Source organism: Limulus polyphemus, unplaced genomic scaffold (assembly GCF_000517525.1).
Source record: "Limulus polyphemus unplaced genomic scaffold, Limulus_polyphemus-2.1.2 Scaffold77, whole genome shotgun sequence".
In the NCBI taxonomy this organism is placed as follows: domain Eukaryota; kingdom Metazoa; phylum Arthropoda; class Merostomata; order Xiphosura; family Limulidae; genus Limulus; species Limulus polyphemus.
This window is the reverse complement of record NW_013665687.1, coordinates 485455-507236: the sequence shown is the minus strand read 5'-3', so window position 1 is coordinate 507236 and position 21782 is coordinate 485455. Positions and strand designations below refer to the sequence as shown.

The window sequence follows — 21782 nt, the reverse complement described above, 5'->3', positions numbered from 1 at the left end:
GAAAATTTCATGAATGTTGCAACAGAAAAGCAAGGCATTTTCATTGATAACTGCATCTACAAAGAAATACTTCAATAAAATATATTCTGTGATGTAATGCTGTGATGATAGCTTATTTTTAAACTAAAATTTCAATAAAATACTTTTTCTCGTGGATGGTGAACTTATTGAATGTCAAGTATGAGTACATTGTTGTAGAACTATCAGACAATTCCAGAAAAGGCCGCTGGCCCAATAGCTTTCCACAGGGAGTAGCAGTTATACCTGCCCAGAGGGTAGGTATTTCTGCTGGTAATACTCAATAGAGCATCTAGTTTTCTTTTTCCCCTAAAACATACTTTATACAAGTATAGGCTTATCTGTTTCTTGTTAACAAATGTGTTATCCAACTATTTCCCCCTAAAACATACTTTATACAAGTATAGGCTTATCTGTTTCTTGTTAACAAATGTGTTATCCAACTATTTCCCCCTAAAACATACTTTATGCAAGTATAGGCTTATCTGTTTCTTGTTAACAGATGTGTTATCCAACTATTTCTATTTATAAAGTACAAATTGTTTAATAGCTTTACATGTTTAAAAAAGGGAGTGAAATTTGAAGAATTTTATCTTTTCATTATTATTATTATTATTATCTTTTCTACAATATATATTTTCCTTGTATTGTTTTAGTTTTTTTCTTCATTTCTGGTTCAGTGACTTACTGAAAATGTGTTACTAGTTTGTAAGTAGTAGTAGAATTGGTACAAAGTTGAGAAAAATATTCTAAATTTAAAATTTTTAGGGACTTCTTTGAGGGTCACATAAGTAAGTTTCAGGTGCTGGAGAATAAGAGGGCAAAGAAAAAGGTTTGGAAAATTAATAGATATATATTTTTATTTTTCAGGCTTGTGGAAAGATTTCTAATTGATGGATAGTATCCTTATGATAGTAATCTGTTACTTAAGTTATAGTAATATAGAACTTGTCAAGTCTTAACAGGTGCTTGCCACATGTTAAAATGTGTCCTTATTTACCATCACATTAAGAAGTAAGATATATTTCAGTTTTAAAGTAGCAATAACTTTATATTTATTTTGTTTATCAGAATCTTGTATTGCTCTAGTGTATGAATACCCTATCATCATATAGCTTTCTATGATTGATTGCTCATATCTTGAATCCAATTACAGGTAACATCATAAAGCTAAAGACATGCTGACAGCTGAGAAACAATGCACATACATTGTAAAGCATGTCCAAGGTTCTCGTTTTCTGAACTCAATGTCATCAAAAAATAAGAAGGATCTAGCATCTCTTTGAAATTTTCAGGGAAGAAATGTTTGGGCTCCATCAGGCTTTGCCTTAAAAGTCTGGTTCAAATAAAGTTTATACTCAAGGCTCAGTATTCTCTAAATAACACAATCTGCTCTATGAAGAGTGATTAAGGCTTGAATTTTGGACAAGGTAACTTTGGGTAAAAGTTGAGAAAATAGTCAGATTTTTTGGAACTTCTCATTATATGGATCATATCCTTGAATCAGAAATGAGAATGAGTTTTGTTCATTATTTCAATGATCTTGAGATTCACTAGACAAAGTATCTTCTCTTTCTGATGAGAGGTAAACCTTTGGCAGTCTCATAAAACATAAATAATTAGCACTCTCATGAGAAAGTATTTCTCTTCCTGATTTTTTTGCTTTTCCTGCAGTTAGCAGTTCCAAAGAAAAAAGACTAGAAACAAATTAAAGGTTGGTGGCAGGTATTGCAAGCCAGTTAACTTCTCTCTAGCTGTTAAAAATTAATGACAGTTGCAGATAGCTTTAGTAGTTTTTCCATAACAAAAACAGGGCAAGTTCAGTGGAAATATTTCAATTACTTGAATAGTTGTAATAATTGAAAATAGTAATAAAATGGGAAACATCAAATCTGATTAGATGATTATCTTCTTGACAATTGGTTTAATCATAATTTAGATTAGTTGATTTTTGAAATAATCAAAAACAGTAATTAGCATATTATTTTCTTGACATTTTGATTAATCAATTGTTGGAATAGTCAGTAACAGTAATAAGAAGAAACATTAATTTCAATTAGTTGACTATTTTTATGACAATTGATATAATAGGAATTTCGATTAATCGACTATTGGAATAATCAAATACATTAATAATTGGAAACCACATAATCTTAATTAATCACTTTAATCATAATCTTGATTAATTGTTAACTGATATTAATCATTGTAATTTCTCATCATAGGTGACTGATTATATCGATTAAAATTGCTCGATTCTACTAGTAACAGAAATGTCTTATTTAGGTTGGTAAGAAGGTCTGTGGGCCAAATCATTTATATGGAAATGTCTGAACAATTGTTGTGATGAGTTAAAATCAAAGATAGTAAATTCTTATAAAGTGGAATGATATTTCTAGGTCATCTCTAATAAGCACGAATCCCGTTACAATTTTCAGCACCTCATTTTACCTTCTGCGGTGACTAGGTGATCTTTCATTACACACAAGTTTATTCATTGTATAAAAGTGACACTGTCTTATTTCAGAAAGAGCTAACATACCAATCGTCACAACACACAAGCTAAAGATATTAGCAAGGAGAACTTTGGTTAGAGTCCAAGTATATCAATAAGCATATTCCACTTTGACTGCTAACTTCAAAGTGAATCTGAATATTCTGAAGGATCATAGTTTTCTACTGATACTGCCATATTCAATGAAGAGAAGCTTCAGATGATGGTTGAGATTAGGAATAACATGAAGAAATAAATGGAAAACATTGTGTCACAAACAAAATTAAATTTGTGCTCTTAAAAAGAGTTTTTTAGTCATATAAAAAGCCAATGTTTTTGGTCAAAAAAATTGAAATATTTGTGATTAGAGTCAATTAAGTATTGTTGGATAATATTCAACAAGTTCTAAATCTGTTTTTATTTAGAACACTTAGAAATTTCACAAATTAGTACTTTGAAATAACATGTTTATGTTGAAAACAGAGTGAAAAGTGATTATTTTGTAGAAATATAACTCGATAATCACCATAATTTATCTCTACTGTCAACAAAACACTATTATGTTTCAAATCAATAAAAATATCAGTTATCAATATTTAAATAATGAAACAACTAATACCTTTCAATAAATACTTGACTATCAATACTTATGCCTGTTTGAATATTTAAAACAATACAATTTTCTTAATCACAGGAATGCATAAAAATACTAATTCCTGCAGAAGGTTATGTTGCATATAATATTACATCACTAATTGAATACAATAAATAATGCTTGATACACACACAATTTCTTAACTCTTGTACTAACACCATTAAAACTCTGACGCCAACATCCATAAATGTCAAAGTGTTCTTTTCTAGCCAGTGTTTATGTAGTACTTATTAGCTAGTATCAAATAAAACACAAAGGTAAAAATATCAGTTCTTTTAAGACTTACTAATATGCAGGCATGAGCTTGATGATAGTATGTTGGATGTATATTACTGAATCTTTCCTGTCCTGCTGTATCCCAAAAATCTAGTTTTAATTAAAAACAAACAATAAGGTTATTAAGTCACAAATAATACCCAAATAATAAAAGCTGTGCACAATTATAATACAGAACCTAAAAATCATACCACATATGAAATATTATACTAAAAATTATATGAATTTTTATTTACATGGGTTTAAAGTTGTTTTACAATAGCAAAAATAAAGTCACAGATAAATACAATATTTCAACAATTAAAAAACAAAAACATCAAGATGAAACAAAATCTGAATGTTTAAAAAATCAAGAAGTATAATATTACAATTTAGGGTAACTTGCATATACTAATGAGAACCAATTAAATAAAATACACACATGAGAAAACTTCAGTATTATAATGCTAAAAGTAAAGACTTACCAACTACAACCGATTCACTATCTACAATTGTTGCATATCTAAAAAGGTTTAATGCATAAGTTGATAACTGATGTGACTGGCTGATATCTATTAAGAAATAATCTTCAGCAGTAAGTATAAATTTTCTATCTTAAAAAAAAGTGTTACTGTGGTTAACTAAGGTACATTTATGTTAATTATATGGAAAATTGAAATTAAATTACCTACTGTGTCCCACTTAAGTTGAATTCTAAAACCTTACTTCTTATTCACCTATTTTAATGAAACTTTAATATCATTTTATTAAGTAATAAAAATGACTTATGTTTATCTAACAAGAGGTTATTATAAACCTTAGGAATAAGTGCTCCGCTAGCTCAGTTAATAAAGGATTAGTCTTGGAATAGTGTGCTTTAAGGGCCAATGGCTCAAACTCCAATCATGATAGATGTCTTATTACTTATATATAATCACTTTTCCTAATGTCAAATGAAAGGTTAACTCATGTATTACATATCAGCACATAATTTAATGGCAAAACTAATTTTAATAAATGTCATAAAGCCTTTTTTTTTACTTTAAAAAGAAATATTAATAACTTTACTGAAAGATAGGTATGTACCTTTGGATATTTCAAGCTATTTACAAACAGAAATGAAAGCCTAACCCATCACATTACACTAATTACAAAAATAGGGCCAAAACATACTTATCATTCAAAAAGCAATGTGTGAAACAAATGTACACAAGAACTATTCTTTTAAGCATGCTGTTCATACATATCTCATTATTAAAGAAAGTGTCACTTGTCTATTTTATGCAGTCAGCATCACAATACTAGTTGAGTCTTTACATAGTATGCCTTGAAATAACTGCCAGGAACTTTTTCATGCCATTATCTTTCATGACCTAAACACTTTGTTATTCATGTTTTTACCTGTACGTCTGTCCGTGGTTGTGTAAACAAATGCCCTAACAAAGTAAAAACAATGCACAGCATGAAACTAGCATAGACTCAAGCATTACTGGACAATAATAAACAATATGCCAATGGATGTACCAGAGTAAAAGTGTTAGTGAGAATGAAATAGGCAGTTAGTTTGTATCCTATGCATTTTGAAGATACAAATTTGTCAAGATCACACACACATTTATACAATGTGTCAACAATGCTAAGTAAACCAGATTATTCAGAATCACATACAATGTTTCAACAATCTCAAATAGCCCAGATTGTTCAAGCTTCAATATGGTGGTAAGGTTTATGAACCATCAAAATCATGCTCAGTAGTAGCTAGTGAAATCTATACACATCACATAAACATCAGTGACCATAACCACAAGTCTTTACTGGTTAGCTGCCTTTTAGTACATATGTTCAGCTCTAAACGTTTTAGCCACTCCACTGAACACAGAATTCTAAAAGGATGATCATTATGTAAAGCTGATAACAGCATACATACTGGAACCTCAGTGGGATAACTGGAGTAACCTACAGAATTAATTCAGCACACCAAACCAAATCTATGAAATGTTTGTGTGGTCTCAAGAATAATCTAGATTGTTCTTGGCTGTTTACTGTTATCTGACTCAATGCTAGTGCCATCCAGTTAGTACAAAGAAAACTATGTGGAAGTAGTTCAAGTTACTAATACAAGATAGCAGTACAACAAAGTGTATCTTACTGTTTTTGAGATAACATTCACACCTGTATTTACATGTAGGTCATTGACAAGATTTCTACAAGATTACTGTGTACCACGTAAACAGCATTCCCTGAATTATTTAACATCATTTTCAAAGAATTTAGGCTTCCTATCTTGACCATTTCTGTTATCAACACTACTAGGTCCACATACCTTCTGTAGAGTTTCCATAATGTTCCTAAAGCAACATGAAAATTTTGTCTAAATTAATTGAATGGGATGGATTTCATTAGCCAAAATTATGATTTTTACATGTTTATCATGTGGCTTTTCTGTCCTGGGAGCAATGTGTACATTCACTACTGTACTGCTAGGAATAGTAATGACAAAATGGATTGCCTTCAGATGTTGTGGAAGCAGTAAATTTAAGTGAGTTTAAGAGAATGTTTTGAAGTTATGCAAAAAGCTACACAATGGGCTATCTGTGCTCTGCCCACCATGGGTATCAAAACCCAGTTTCTAGCATTGTAAGTCTGCAGACATACTGCTGTGCAACTGGGGGCTAGTTTAAGAAAAAGCTTGATAAGGATATGAATGATAAGGGCTGGCTTTAATATTTTTTAAATTTATTTATTAATGGTTTTAGTTTAGTTTAGAGGATGGAACACCCTACATGGACCAATAAGTCCTATGTTATGTTAACCAAATAGTGGGATTGACTGTCACAGCTATAATGCTCCCACAGCATATCACATCTTGAATCCAACTTGCAATTCGGCACAGTAACCACTAAGCTATACCTTTACTTGATTTTTTTAATCAGTACTTCCAACTTGAATACTTCCCCAACACAAGAGTTATAGAAAATATTTTATCTACACCTACTTTTCTACGAGCCATTTAACTCCTACAAGTTGATTTAAGTTAATATCATGGGAATATGTCATCACAGAAGAAATGTAATAGTTTGAAATGTGATATTCATTATTAATATAAAATAATCTTTACAATGTAGATACACACATATGCATGTATCCATTTTATACTAAGTAACAAAATTTTGAAATTCATCTATTTTTTGCCACATAGTCAAGCTCTGTTGCTTTCACAAGTACTTCATTACTACTTACAGTATAATCGTGCCTAATTTTAGAGAACCTCTTTCCCTTTGAGATAATGGAAGCTCGCTGGAGATTCAAAAACACAATAAATTTTACTTCAGTCCAACAGGATTACAATGAGAGAATGTGAAAACATGAAACAAACTTAACTTCATGAGCCCCTACAATAGGGTGGGCAGCTAGAGGACATTGAAAACTTGCAGAATTGTTTAATAGTATGTTTATATAGTGCTAAATAATCAACAACTGGAAAGATTTTCTCCCACCTAGTTTTAATTTCATGTATTAATATTTCAAATCATTATAAATTTTATTTTTCATACCTTCTCAATTTAATATTCTTGGAATGCAAAGCTACATTACACAAAACAATTCAACTACAAGTAAAAGCATATTTGATTTGCAGTTCATTCAAAGCAAGCTTGAATTCTTCAATAACATTAAGTAATGGGTAAATAATGTACTGTTTTTAAAATGTTTCTCTTACAATTTTAAAAAAGAAACCACTTCATCTGTATATTCCTTCGTATGACACATTTTGTCTTTAAAGCTGCTAAGACACCAGCATTGATATCCATGATTTCAGCTACAATTATCAACATGACTAAGTTTAGCCTTTTCACTTGAATCTTTTCTGTTTAAACATCAGAGTTTATTTTCTGGTTACTTTATAACCTTGCATCTGGTCACCTAGTTTAAAATCTATATTAATAACTGATTTCACCCCTTTTAACATTCCATTTCAGGGTTCTTAATGAAATATATTTGGTCATTGCTTATAACTATTCACACACAAGGTTTAATAAAACCCTAAAAGATCTAAAAGGTTCTACTGTGACCTCAAATACACAATGTTCATAAAATTAGTGCTGATGGATGATATGATAAATAAAGTTTATCGTTTAATATTATATGAATGCCAAATTTCACTAAAATTTAGCTATCAGTGAATGAGCAAGTAGGTAATGATCATTGCAAATTACAATAAAAGGTGAAAAATAAAGTAATTGAAAGTATATTCATTTATTATTTACACTATATTAATATTTCAGATCGATATTATGAGTAACACATAAAATGAGGTCACTACTGCTAGGATTTTACTTCCACTGATGTTCAAAACAAGTATATGAAACCCTGGAAACATAAGCTCAGCAAACCAAGTTTCACACACACACACAAACTTGTGTCTTACATGTAACTTCAACAACCTTAAATTACACTTTATTAACAACAAATATTTTTTAATGTCAGCAACCACCAATATGATCTTGAAAAACAATTTTACTTTGAAAATATTGGTTTTAAAATGATTTAGTTTGTGTTACAAATAAAAAAAATGTTACTAGACAGTACAAGTGTAAAAATACACAACTGGCTGAAACAGCTGTACAAGAGACAAGATGAGCCACAATGAAAATGATAAAATTTTCTCTTTCTGACACAGTGACTGCATTCAATTTGTATTCTAGCCTGAAATTTTTTATTTGAAAGAAAAAAAAAGGGTTGATTTAAACATAAATATCAAGAGAAAAAACACATATATTTAGAACATGTTTTTAATAGGAAATCAAATCATGCAATATACTACATATAAGTATACATGTACATGTGGTTGGTATATAATTCAAAATGTCACAATGCTACTAGTGTGTGTATATTCACGTTAAATAATTTAACAAACATTTTTGACACTTGCTTAAAATTTAGACTTGCCATCAATTTAGTATGGATGCCATTAATACTGTTCTAAATCACAATTACATAAAAATTAAGTAACCTTGTAAGTGATTATTAAGTTAACACAGAAAAAATAACAACAGTAATTTACATATACACTATGTAACATAATTTATTGAAGTTAGGGATAATGAAATACACATTACACATTATGTGTACTTCTATGAAATACACACAATTAATTTTCTTAACCTCTCTCACACAACTAGAACTTTCAAAAGTCTGTTGTAAACTGGTAATAGCAACTAGTTATTGATCTTAAAAGTAACATTGACCTCAACATGAGGTCAATATTTTTATATAATAAACACACATGCTTATGAAGTAAAAAAAAAAGAGTCAGGTTTCGTTTCAAAAAAGTATTTCATGAAGAATGTAAGTATACCTTCAAGAATGCCATTGGAAATGTGCATTTTTACCACCACAGAGAGGGCTGGTTTAAAAAAAATATTCTGAACATTTAGCAATTTGTAGTTTCTTGTTCTAGATAAATCTGTTAACTTTTCATCTGTGTATTTTTTCACTCCCAGAGTTCATTATAAAAATACTTTTCATTACCTTTTTCTTTTATATTTATGATTGAACAACATGCACTACAAAAATTTTTTTTGCACTATCCTGTATATCATTGCATAAGAAAAAAATCACAGAATGCTTCATCTCATAACTTAAATCCTAAATACTATGCACATCAAATTCTTCACAAGTGTTAGTAACATTTCAATTAGAAGATAGTAAAGTTATAAATTAGAAAGATGTATATTTGATCAATCTAAGCATCTTTGTTTAATGCTTATAAATCTTATTCTCTATTATGAATTGCAAATAAAATCTGAACCAAAGAATAAAAGGAATTTAATGCCAAAATTACTTGTTCAAAGTTACATGTAAGATGCTAGGTGTGTATAAGCATATTAGTATTGATATGTAAAGTCGATATTACAGTGAGGAATAAGAAATAACAATATTCCCTAAAATACTAAAACCATTTAGAAAGTCAACATTTTTAGTTAAAATCATTAAAATGATTCTCTCTCTCTCTCTCTCTTTTTAACAAAAATTCCTATGCATAGTTCTCATCATTAACTATCATTAAAAATCCATGAAAAATATGGGATCAAAGTTAAATATCCTACAGATAATTCTGTCTTATAATGTTTAAAGTTTTAAGCGCTGTGTTATAAAATACATAAAGCATAATATTTAATATTATTTGATTCTATGTAATAACACATTTCATTGACTATTTCCCTGAGGATAAATAGTGCACACTGCATATTTCTTTTTTTTAAAGATTTATATATATATATTTTTTTTCTTCACATCTGATCTTTATAGCACATGTTTATCAAACTCACACTGCTCAGATTTAGATCAAGTTATTTATATATATATTTTTTCTTCACATCTGATCTTTATAGCACATGTTGATCAAACTCACACTGCCCAGAGTTAGATCAAGTTACTTATACTATATATATTTTTTTTCTTCACATCTGTTCTTTATAGCATATGTTGATCAAACTCACGCTGCCCAGATTTAGATCAAGTTATTTATATATATTTCAATGCTATTACAAAAAACTACACAAACATATATGAGCTTATCACAAAAAATTCTAAGTTGTTTTATCAAACAGCTGCCTCTTATAACAGAAATCATCCACAAATTAATTTGTAATATTCCACATAAATTTTAAGATTGAAAAGCATATTAACTTTAAAACTTACTTTTATTACTTCAAGAAAAGCTTCATACCCAAATCAGCACTACTGTATGTTTACTGACTACAATGAGCTAATGAATGTTATTCTACAAATTACAACAGTTCTGAAAGCAATGTTTGTTTCTAAGTTATCATTAATTTTTGGCAAAATAAACATTACCAACAGAATGTGACACTTTCAGACATTGAAACAAATGTGTATACATATCAAATGTTAACATCACAGATTTTACACTATTATAACACTTACAGATGGTTTTACACACATGAAAGTGTTGTTCACTAATAAAACTTGTCTTGGAAAAATTGTATAATGAACTACTTAATGCAGTCCTACACATATCCAGAACTATGGCATAAAATCTTAGCCCAAGAAGAGCCTAATGTCTGGTTTACAGCATGACTTGTGGCATCCAGTAAAGGCACTGAAGACTGACAACTCTTTTCAAAATATTAATGAACTTTCTACTGATTGCTGGGTTGATTTCCTTCATCCTCTTGATCAAATTCACTGCTCTCAAAGTACTACAAATTTGTCAAATCATAATAAATTTCATTACTTTCATTACAAAAATAACATTTTTAATTAACCCTGAAATAAACAAAAAATAAAGACAGCTTAAAATTAATCATTGTTAAGCATGTAACAAAAACCTTTAACAAACTACACAAGTATGTGGACATATTAACCTATTACAATGGTGTTTTTTTAAATGTGTTATAATGGGTTTTCAGTGAACATAACAACAGATTAACCAATAAGTGATTTGAAATAACAAGCTCAATTTTATTTAATATTAACAAAATTATATTTGTTAAATCTCAGTTGAAAACATTTTACTCTGTAAATCAACAACGGTGCAAGTCAAATTATTCTTTAGGTTTCACTTTGTAGTTATGAAATCCACTTCTTTTACATTTGAAAATCTATTACAGCAAAAACAAACAAACTAATATTCTATTCAAAAATTTGCATTTTTTAAAATTGTTTATGTGGGTGTAAGAAATTTTTTGTTGTACTCCACAGTCGTGAGCAGGAAATCCAATTTATAAAATAAACTTTCTTGCTTCCCAGAATTTTATGGGTATAAAAGTATCAGGTTAAAGAAACCAAATGTTTAGAGGTTTCTCTTGTTTTATTTTACAAAGTAGCATTTCTATAGAACATTTGGTGTAAGTACACAAATTATTCTGAGATTATTTGAGCAAGTTACTCTAATAAATGTTTGGTGGTGCTCTCTAGTGGTAAAATCTAAAAGGTATATCAATAAGGACCTACCTGTAGTTCCTGCATCACTTCATCAATGAAATCTGTTGGGTTTTTCTTATACTGAACAGCATACTGTATGGCTTCTTTAAATAACTGAAAATAAGATCAATTCAAATTGATTGCAGCTTAATTGAGTCCTAGTACTTATAAGAAATCTGAAATTATTTATTTGCAGAAATGAAATGTATTTATTTTTTCTTTTGAAAAATCACTTCTAAATTTTTTATGCAATATAAATTACAAAAATTAAGTAACAATCTGTAAGTAGCAATTCAAATTCAGTTCAATTTGTCATGCTTTTAATTCTCTCACTTTCGTAGGAGCCAGTCGTTGAAACAAACTTTCATGAATAGTCATGAAGTTGTTGTTTATTTCACAATAAGAGATTCGTACATTTGAAAAAAAATTCTCAATAAAAGATTTAGGTATTTCATATAGCTAGCAGTGCTAGATTAACCAGTCATCATTCTTTTTACACAGTTTCTCCTTGTCCAATGACAAATTTTCCCACAAAGTTCAAAATTACTGGAATCCTCAGTGTTAAAATGAGAGTAATAGTAAGAAATAACTAACATAGATAATGTAGTTGCTGATTAGTTATTAACAGCTGATTAAGAATCGAAATTTTGTTTCCAAATTTTCTTAAAACTATTTTCATGCAAAAATAGCTATAAATCAAAAGTAAAAACATAAAAGAACAGAAAACTTTCTAAGTAGCAACAACATTATTACAAAATTTTTTCCATAATTTTCATTGATTGTCTGACACAAACCAACAGAAGTTTAAAACTGCATATGTCTATTATGTGTGCGCCAACCTTACTATCTAAATGCACATGCATTTGCACTTCATGTCAACAGATGTAAACAAAAGGTGGATATAAATATATTTTAGTAAACATTTTATACAACAAAATATTAAAAGTTATTACAGTTATTAAAAAGATCATAATGTTATTCTGTGACCTAACATTAAAGTATCATAAAGTTTAGCCCTAACTTAATTAAAGCAAAAATCATTCACAAGTTACAGTGTTAATTTATTTCTATATCAAATATAGCCTGTACTTACTAAAGAGTTAACTAATGTTAGGCCTAAGACAAATAGACTTTGCTGCCTGTGATTAGAATTATTTTGTATTATTCTACAAGTCCTGTATTTACTGTTGCTATAAACATATTAACTTGACTGCAAATATTTTGGGGGTTTCTGCTAGTTTATCATGAAAAGATCTTTACATGAATGAAATCCTATGTCAATAAGCAGACTATAACACAGTGTCTTTTTGTTGAACAAACAAATGAATGTTCACTAAACTTTAACTGCTAAATAAAGTACAATAATACATTTCTTCTTACCTTAACAACATTTGTCCCATCCGATGCTGATACAAAGTAAAAAGGCATGCCAAACTTCTTTGGAAAATTAAAACTCTTCTTAGTCACCTTAAAATCCACTATAAAAATAGAAAAATATCATTATTTCAATACTATGGGGATGATATTTAATTTTTTTTTTTTTTATAAGGTACAACAATGACTTTGAAAACGTTTCACAATCAGTTTCTCCTCTTTTATCAATTTTATTGATTTCTGACAAAAGTTCCACAAATTTTAAGTTCTAATTATAATGTATGATTCTTGATTTTAATTAGTGAATTACTTGTGCTGCTTGTAATGTTTTTTTTAGCAAGTTTATCCTTTGTATTCCAAACACTGGTATCAAGACACAAGGTAATGTGTTGTGCAGGCAAAACAACCTGCAGGACACACTGTGTGTTAATAACAAGAGTGATAGTTTAGCAATTTTCCAGTTTATGTAGCTTTGACTGTCGTTTCCAAACTAACACATATTTTCAGTGGATGTACTCTACTGGATCCTTACTTCACATTTCAAATTTCAAGGAAATCCATTAAGAAATACACAAGATATAAAATCTCCAATTTTGATTAAATTTCTTCCTATATATTTTTTTTAGTAGTACCAAAAGTACGGAAACTTTATTTGATAGAAAAAGAAGCTTAACTTTTATGGATTATTTTCAAATTTGGTACACTGATAGATCTTTATAACTTACAATTAGGTGTAAATTTGGTCTAAATATAAGCCACATGTGCAAAGTTATTCAACAAAAACTGCTCAATTTTAACCAAATTTTTTGTGTATACCTATGCAAAAGTCACATGTTCAGGCCTAGCAAACTAGATTAGCAGTTTCTAGCTCAAGTTTTCAAAAGAATAACATGGGTGGATGGTTATTATTCATTACCAACTTTTAAGCCCAAGTTTGCTAAATTTTATGAAATCCTCTTAATTAAAGAGCATTTAGTGTCATGTGATGTTAGCTTAAGCAATTAGCATAAATAATGATGCTTGATATGATGGTACAGAGTGCATGTGAGCAATGACAAGAAACTGTTAATCTGGATTCCATGGTGTTACTATAAAGGAAGTTATCAACACTGTTTTAGAGAGGAAAAACTACTACCATACATTTTAAAGAACCTGGTTGGTACTGTAAAGTATAGATCTGTTCTGAATAATAGAGTTGCAATCCTAAAGTTAATGTTGGTTATTACCGAGTCCACTTTCTTACTTCCTGTGATTTGTTGGTGTGTGTATTGACAAGAAGTCATGATATCTAATCAAACACACCTTAGGTGTGAAAAAAGGTGCAGCCAAAATAGGATTGAGTGTGCAACTTAATGAAATGAAATCAAAATTGGTGGCCAAACTGGCAGCTACACTTATAGCATTGATAAAAATTTTACAGTAAATATTCACTCATTAGTCCGATAGGCTACATATTTTGTTTTGCCTACCATCATGCCCCAAGTTGAACAAAAAATGTGGCCAAGCTAACTAACGAATGAATTTTTGCTATAAAATTCTTATCAATGCTATAAGTGTAATTACCAGTTTGACTGCCAATTTTGATTTCATTCCTTTAAGTCACATGCTCAATCCTTTTTTTTTTCTCACCTATGATCTTTTTGATGAGATTTTTCCTTAGTGTAACATATGTGCCATTATTGTTGTTGTTGTTTTAATTTCTGTCCTATTTTTATCACTCTTGATTTGAACTGGAAAATAACTTATGTTATTGGTTTTGTCGTTTTTCTCTTATATGTTCATTGTATCATTGAAGCTGTTGTTTATACCAACAGTTTATTGTACCTTAACATTTATTTACAATTACCAAACAAAAAACAAGTTTTATAATAGCCTAAGCATAAAGACACCAGTGCATGTAGTTTACCATCTATTTTGTTTGCAGCACAAAGGCAAGGTATTTCTGGTCTGTATTCTCTAAGTTCTTTGTACCATTTAGGTAAGTTTTTATAAGTTACTTTTCTTGTTATGTCAAAAACCTGAAACAAAAATAAAACAGAAACAAAAATCAGTAACTAAACATGAAACAAATCATAGTTTTGATAAGCTTCATATATCAGTACTAAAATAAAACTAAAGACCCAATTTTAGTAAAAATCTTAATGGTAAAATGTATTACTTTTAAATAAATAAATAAAACTTAATCAAGCCATAGAAAAAGTGACTGAAAGTAATGGAAGTGGTCAATAAAAAGGATATAAAATGCAAATATTAAGAGTCCAATATGGGACAGCCCCCCCTCCCCCTCTTGTGTGAAACAATAACTGTATCAGAGTAAATTCATGTGTTTATTGCATACACTGCAACTAGTTGTCATCTAACCATTCACTGTGACACAGAAGCATAATATCTATAAAAGAACAAAAAAATGTTGAATGGCCATATTTAAATATATGTGTATTTATATGTAATAAGCAATACCTTATTTAATAAATGGACTAAATGGTCTGATCAGATTCCCAAGGTTCAGACACAGCCATCCTAATTTACAACTGCTGACCAGAGAAGGACAACCAGTCCACAGCACTGATGTTCATGCAGCTACACTGAAATTTGCAGATGATATTAAGGTCTTGGGTGTTGCTTGCTGTGAAGAGGATGCTGCTGATTTACAAAATAATTTAGATCATTAATTAGTTGGGCAAATGGGTAATAATTATAATAAATGCAAGATAATGGATTATAAGATAATTTGGATGGGAATAACCTTAACAGTGTCATAAAAGAAAGGGATCTTGGTGTAATAGTTGAACAGTCTCTGAAGCCATCCATACAGTGTGCTGTTGCTAGTTGTAGGGCAAATAGGATTTTAGGTTGTATTTACAGAAATATTAAATACAACTCTAAAGAGGTTATAGTTTCACTGTATATGTCACTGGTTAGGCCACAATTGGAATATTGTGTTGTCTTGGGCTCCTTACTTTAGAAAAGCCATTGAATGGTTGGAAAGGGTTACTAAAATGGTGCCTGGGATGGAGGGATTGTCATACTAGGATAGGTCGAAATCTCTCATTGTTTTTCTCATAAGAAAAAAGAAGAGTTAGAAGGGATCTGATTGAAGTGTTTAAGATTGTAGAGGGAATTGACAGTGTTGATGCATCATTTTTTTTTTTCATATTTAACAATGAGAATAGTAGGACTGAGGGACACAAATATAAGTTTTGGCAAGGTAGGAGTCATCTTCAGCTAAGACAGTTTTATTTTTCTAACAGGGTGGTTGGCCTTAGGCCTACTTAGCATTATTTTCGTATGCTTGATGGTGACCTTAGCAGAGAATCGAATAGTGGAATTAACCGTCACATTATAACGCCCCACGGCTGAAAGGGCGAGCATGTTTGGTGGGACGGGGATTCGAGCCCGCGCGCCGCAAATTGCGAATCGAGCGCCCTAACCACCTGGCCATACCAGACCAATTTCAATAGAAAGACAAGTGAAAAACCAAGTCTTTAAAATCAAATGTTTTCCATTCATAGCAACAGTTGAATTATTTACAATGTTTGAAACATTAAATATGCAAATTCATTATAAACTGAATAAATAAAATAAAATATTTTTTAAGCTGGTCTAAAAACGTCAACCAGTGTTCTACATATACTGTTATTCCAAACCATCTGTTCCATATATTTTTTATCCCAGTTCTGAATGAAATGAGTCTGTTTGGCTGATAAAAGTTGTTTTTTTTTATACATAGATGATGCTGATACTACAATAATATATTAAAGCAAATTTGGATTTGTCTTAATTTTTGTACCTATATTATGAACGACATTATATAAGCACTTTTCAGCCATAAATATAAAAACTTGAGCAGGGTGTAGTAATTTCATAAACCCTGGTCCCACACTAGAAATAGCTTACATTATTTGATATAATCTTCTATTCCAGGTTATTTGCACTTTTAGTTAATATATCAGCTCTATCAAGATAATTGATCTGCATATTCAACAAAAAATTTGCTTCTTCAAAACTCAAGTGATTTGGGGTAATCTGATGGTGCTGACTTCCAAAATGTAGTCAGAATCTGTCAATCACCTTTAGATTTTGAGTAATATATCAATATTTTATCAGCACTATGTGAAATATCATGCAATCAACATAGTACAATAGATTTATGTTGTTAAATTTAATTTACTTGGGCAGTTTAATCAGTAAAAGGCCAACACTTTTGGACTTGTGTAGAATTTCAAATATATTGTTCTTATATGCTATTTATTGTCGATATAATTGTAGCGAATTGTACCACTTTTGCTTTATTTCTACGCTCACCTGCTCCACCCGGGAATCACGAAACCCTCGTGTGTTCAGTTTGCTAGAACATTCAAGAAGTCCCTCGATTGAGCATAGAAGGAGCAGAGTCAGATGCCCCTCTCTATCATTCTCGCAATATAAACAAATTCTGCAAAACCTTATTTTTTCCGATGTTTTAAACTCTAGTTGTATAAACATAAATTATTTTATATATAAAAAAAAATTGTTTAAAATGCTGGCTGCCTCCAGTTCAAGTAAAGTCCAAAAGTGCAAAAATCGTCCAGTTTTTGCTACATTTGTCGAAAACATATTAAAGGTTCACGAAAGAAAAACATCACACACAAGATAAAGGTAGCTTACTACCACTATTTTGGGTGTAAAATTGGTTACCAAAAAAAAACAAAAAAAAAAACAACTGGGCTCCACATGTGCGTTGTACAGTTTGCACATCTGGCTTGAATAAGAAGAGAGCAAGTATGCCACTTACAGTTCCTATGATATGGAGTGAGCCCCAAAACTGTTACATTTGTGTGACTACTATTTTTAGATATTCAGGCAAAACCAAACAATACATTAAATATCCAGATATTGCATCTGCAATGAGACCAGTACCTCATGGAGATGGTCTTCCAGTACCACATCCACCAGAGAATTGGGAAAAAGAAGAGTTATCCTGCAAAGAAGACAATGAATCATCTTCATTTTCTTTATCTAGTATTTCAATTCCTGTGGCACCCTTCAACATAAAATGCTTCATCCGATCACAAAAGAAGAGCTAAATAATCTGCTTCATGACTTGTCTCTATCAAAGCAGCATGGGAAACTTCTTGGCTTCCATTTTTACTTAGCAAAAGTTTCAATTTACCGAAGTCGCCATCATAGTCTTGCTTCTCACTACAGCATGCAAGATACTTTGTGTTTCTGTACAAATGTTGATATACTATCGGAATAATTAGGTACTGAACACCATCCTCAAGAATAGAGACTTTTTTATCGACTTATTTAAAGTTAGTCTTAAAGCTGTACTTTTGTATATATATATATATACAATTGAGTGTATATATACCAAAGTTTGTTTACTGATTTTTTTGATTTTATGATGTAAAAAAGTTTAAAACCCATTTCTGTAGTGGTTCCCATGGTTGAGTTGGTGGAGCCTAATACATACAAGTTTCCTGATACTGGACAAAACAAAATTTTCAGTGATCATTTTATTTACTGCAATAAATATGACTACACAATGAGCTTGAGATTTTTTCAAAGAATAGTGACTATTATTTAAATTATATATCTAAACATTAGGTCGGTGGTCTTTAGCTGTGGTATCTAAGGTCTTGGAGGACTTCATGTTAAAAACTTTAAGAACCCATACTGTAATTTACACTTTCCTTGCAATGGTTTTATTTTCTTTTGTCAGACATCTGTCTCTCTTGTAGTTTTCAAGAATAATCTGTTAGCAGCACAGACAATGAGACCACAGTTCTAACAGCAAGATCTGGATAAATTTTGAATTCTCACCACCTGCATAATGTAATGTCAAAAATTCTTACTGGAAGAACTCAAATAGAAAAAATAAAAGTCACCTTACAACAAAATTCAACAGGACGAAGACTTATCTTAAGAACACTGTTATCTGGCTGAACTCTATACATTTAATAGGTTTAATTTCTAGATGTAATAAAAAAGATCTTATCATGATCATTTACAATCTATGGAAATCATGAAGCCATGTGAAGTTACTAACCACAAAAGTTAACCTTTAATTTAGTAATGTTACTTTAACCAAATCCTGCAAAACTGCCTGTGGAAAATATCTAAATTTCTGTTCCACCAATTAACGTAAGTTTTAATGATTGCATGTGTTCTTTTGACACTGCATACAGGAACATAGCAAACATACCTATTAATGCTTCTAAAAATCCTACCATAACCCAAGACTTATTTAAGAGTAAATTCAAAACTCTTACAATTTCATCTTTTCACAATCATAATTCCTGTTGTCATTCTTGCTCTATTGAAAAGGAAGAATTTCCGACCCTAAACGAGCTTTCACAGAATCTAAACATAATTGTAGCATGCCCAGACAAAGGAAATGGAATTGTGTTATTAGAAAAGGCAGACTACCTTGAAAAAATGGACATTTGACACTACAAAATTCAAACTCCTTATCAGGTATATTCTCCATCACCATTCAAAGGGAAGAAAAATTGTAGCACTTCCTTAGGGATGAGTTAAAAAACATTTCTGATAATGCATTCAACTAATTATATCCTTATGTATCATGACCTAGTATAATGTATGGTCTCCTCTTAAGATTCATAAATAAAATCATACATTATGTCCTATCCTTTTAACAATCAGAATGTAAAGTTAAAAAAGTAGTCAAATTCCTTCTACCTATTCTCAAACATTAACATTTAATGAATTTACTACCTTGGACTCGCTCACATATTAAAAAAAAGAGTTCCTACATCCTCCTAATGAATGTTTATGGTAGCTTTAATGGAACTTCTTTATTCATAAACATTCCATTGGATGAGGTCACAGACACTTGCCTAGAAAAACTATTTCAAGAGGAATCTCCTGTTTACAGTTGAACTAGGGAATAACTCAGATTCTTAATTACTCATGCTGGAAAAACAACCATTCTATATACTTTAATATAAAATTGTATGACTAAATTAATGAAGTGGCTATAGGGTCCCCATTGGGGACAATTCTAACTAACACTTTTCTCAGCAACCACAAACAATCTTTGTTGAACAACCACCCAGAAAACTTCAAACCAATATTCTAAAAATGCTACATTGATGATACTTTCATCATTTTTTTTTATCAAAAGATCAAGTTCAACCATCTTGAGTACTTAAACTCACATCATTCATCTATAAATTTTACCTTTGAAATTGAAGAGCAGAATACTTTACCTTTTCTAGATGTGTTAATTACCCAAGATGTACAAGGTTTTTCAGTGTCCATAAATTGAAAGAAAACATTTGCAGGACATCTCACCGAGTTTGACAGTTTTATTCCTGTAAGATATAAGATCAACCTAGCAGCATGTCTACTAACTCTAGCCTTTAAGATATGTTCAACTTATTTTACATTATGAAATTGTAAATCTCCACGAAAACTACTGTATAATAAGTATCTTAATACAATGATTGAAAGCTTAACCAAAATATTTCTGAACAAATAACTTGAATATACCCAATTTCATTGACCATCCCCTATCTAGTACACCAAAAAAAAAATTCTTGCTAAAGATCTTAAGTTATTAATAAGATAGATCTTCATTTTCAAATCATCCTTTAGATCATATCATCTCTTGAAACTAAAGGATTGTCTACTACCTCTCCATACTATTGAATTGCTTATAAATACATATGTGATGATCAGAAAAACTGTCATTTTCCTGTCCGCATCCATAAGCATTTAGGAGTATCATTTAGGTCAAGCAAGACACTTTGAAGTCCATCCAATTTGGTGAATGAAAAATACCGCTATGAAACTGAGCATCCAATAACTTACTTAGGATTCACTATTATTTTTAATGGTAATTTTAACCTTCGACTGGTACTCAAAAAAAAGTCTCCCACATCTTAAATATTACAGTCTATCTATATACTTAATCAACGTTTGCAATAAACTAAATTTCTAATAAACTTATAAATAGAATGTTTAAAAAAGGCATATGTAATTTAATTTTATTTCTTCCTCCATTGATACTGTTTCTAAATAGTCAGTAATATGGTTGGTTAATTTTAATATTGTTATTGCAATTAGAATGTTCTTTTGATATTGTATTTTCTGTTGTAAAAGTTGCTAAAAGAGTAGTCCAAGAGTTAGCAGTGAGTGGTGATGACTAGCTGTCTTCCACTGTTAAACTATGGACGGTTAGTGTAGATAGCCCTCATGTAGCTTTGCGCGAATTTCATAAAAGACCAATCTATTGAGATTAATTGCACTTTGTAAGAGAGATGTACCATTTCCTGTGCTGATTTTAGGAGTTAAAGATATAGGTAAGAAAATATCATTAGCTTGTACATATAGATTTGTTTACATAATCTAATTCCTCCTTGTGAAAATATTTTGAGGCTAAGTCATAAACAAATAAATGGATGAGGACAAATGTTGCACTAAAATAACGTAAAGTACAATATTTGTTTTCAAGTAACATGTTTTTTTTATAGTTTTGGGCTTTTGACCAGCTTTTTTGTTGTAACAAAATATCAAAGCTAAGTTTACGTTAGCCAGATTGGTAAGTAAATAGCTTCATCACATCTTGTCTTTTGGGTAAACCAAGTTTATAATAATAACAAAAACTAGTGAATTGAAAGATCATAATGAATGAAAATTTACGATTTTTGTGAAGGTATAAAAAAGTGATAAAACTGTATAAATTATGGCATCAGATAAAATTTTATTTGCAAAAATTATTTCATAAATAATGTATATCGTATTTTATGTAATTAAAATATGTTCCTAACGAATTCCCCCCCCCCTCTTTTTTGGATAAAGTGTATTAGTTTGTGTACTTTTAAGCTTCTGAGGTTTTCATACGAATTTTTGTATATTTCCATTTTCGCTGTCCATTTTGCAAGTTAATTGCATGTGTTGATTTTAATTTGAGAACCTCTTATTTACCACCAAAGCATATAGTTTCATATCTTATTTGATAATTAAGGTCTCTAACCACTGTTTTATTTTCTTACGTTTTTGTAATTAACATAGAGAAAGAAGCTTTTTTTT

General features: G+C 30.2%; 1 protein-coding gene across 1 annotated transcript in view; it reads right to left on the bottom strand.

Annotated features, from left to right (window-relative positions):
* Positions 1 to 8479: 8479 nt before the first annotated feature.
* LOC106467114 (rab-like protein 2A) overlaps positions 8480 to 21782 on the bottom strand; it is a 15639-nt gene continuing 2336 nt past the window's right edge. The window contains exons 2-6 of the mRNA XM_022395927.1: positions 17643 to 17703; positions 14650 to 14761; positions 12750 to 12847; positions 11400 to 11483; positions 8480 to 10645 (exon numbers count right to left, since the gene is read on the bottom strand). Of these exons, the coding sequence (XP_022251635.1) occupies positions 10586 to 10645; positions 11400 to 11483; positions 12750 to 12847; positions 14650 to 14761; positions 17643 to 17703 (415 nt within the window). The 3' untranslated portion in view covers positions 8480 to 10585. The remainder of the gene's footprint in view (positions 10646 to 11399; positions 11484 to 12749; positions 12848 to 14649; positions 14762 to 17642; positions 17704 to 21782) is intronic.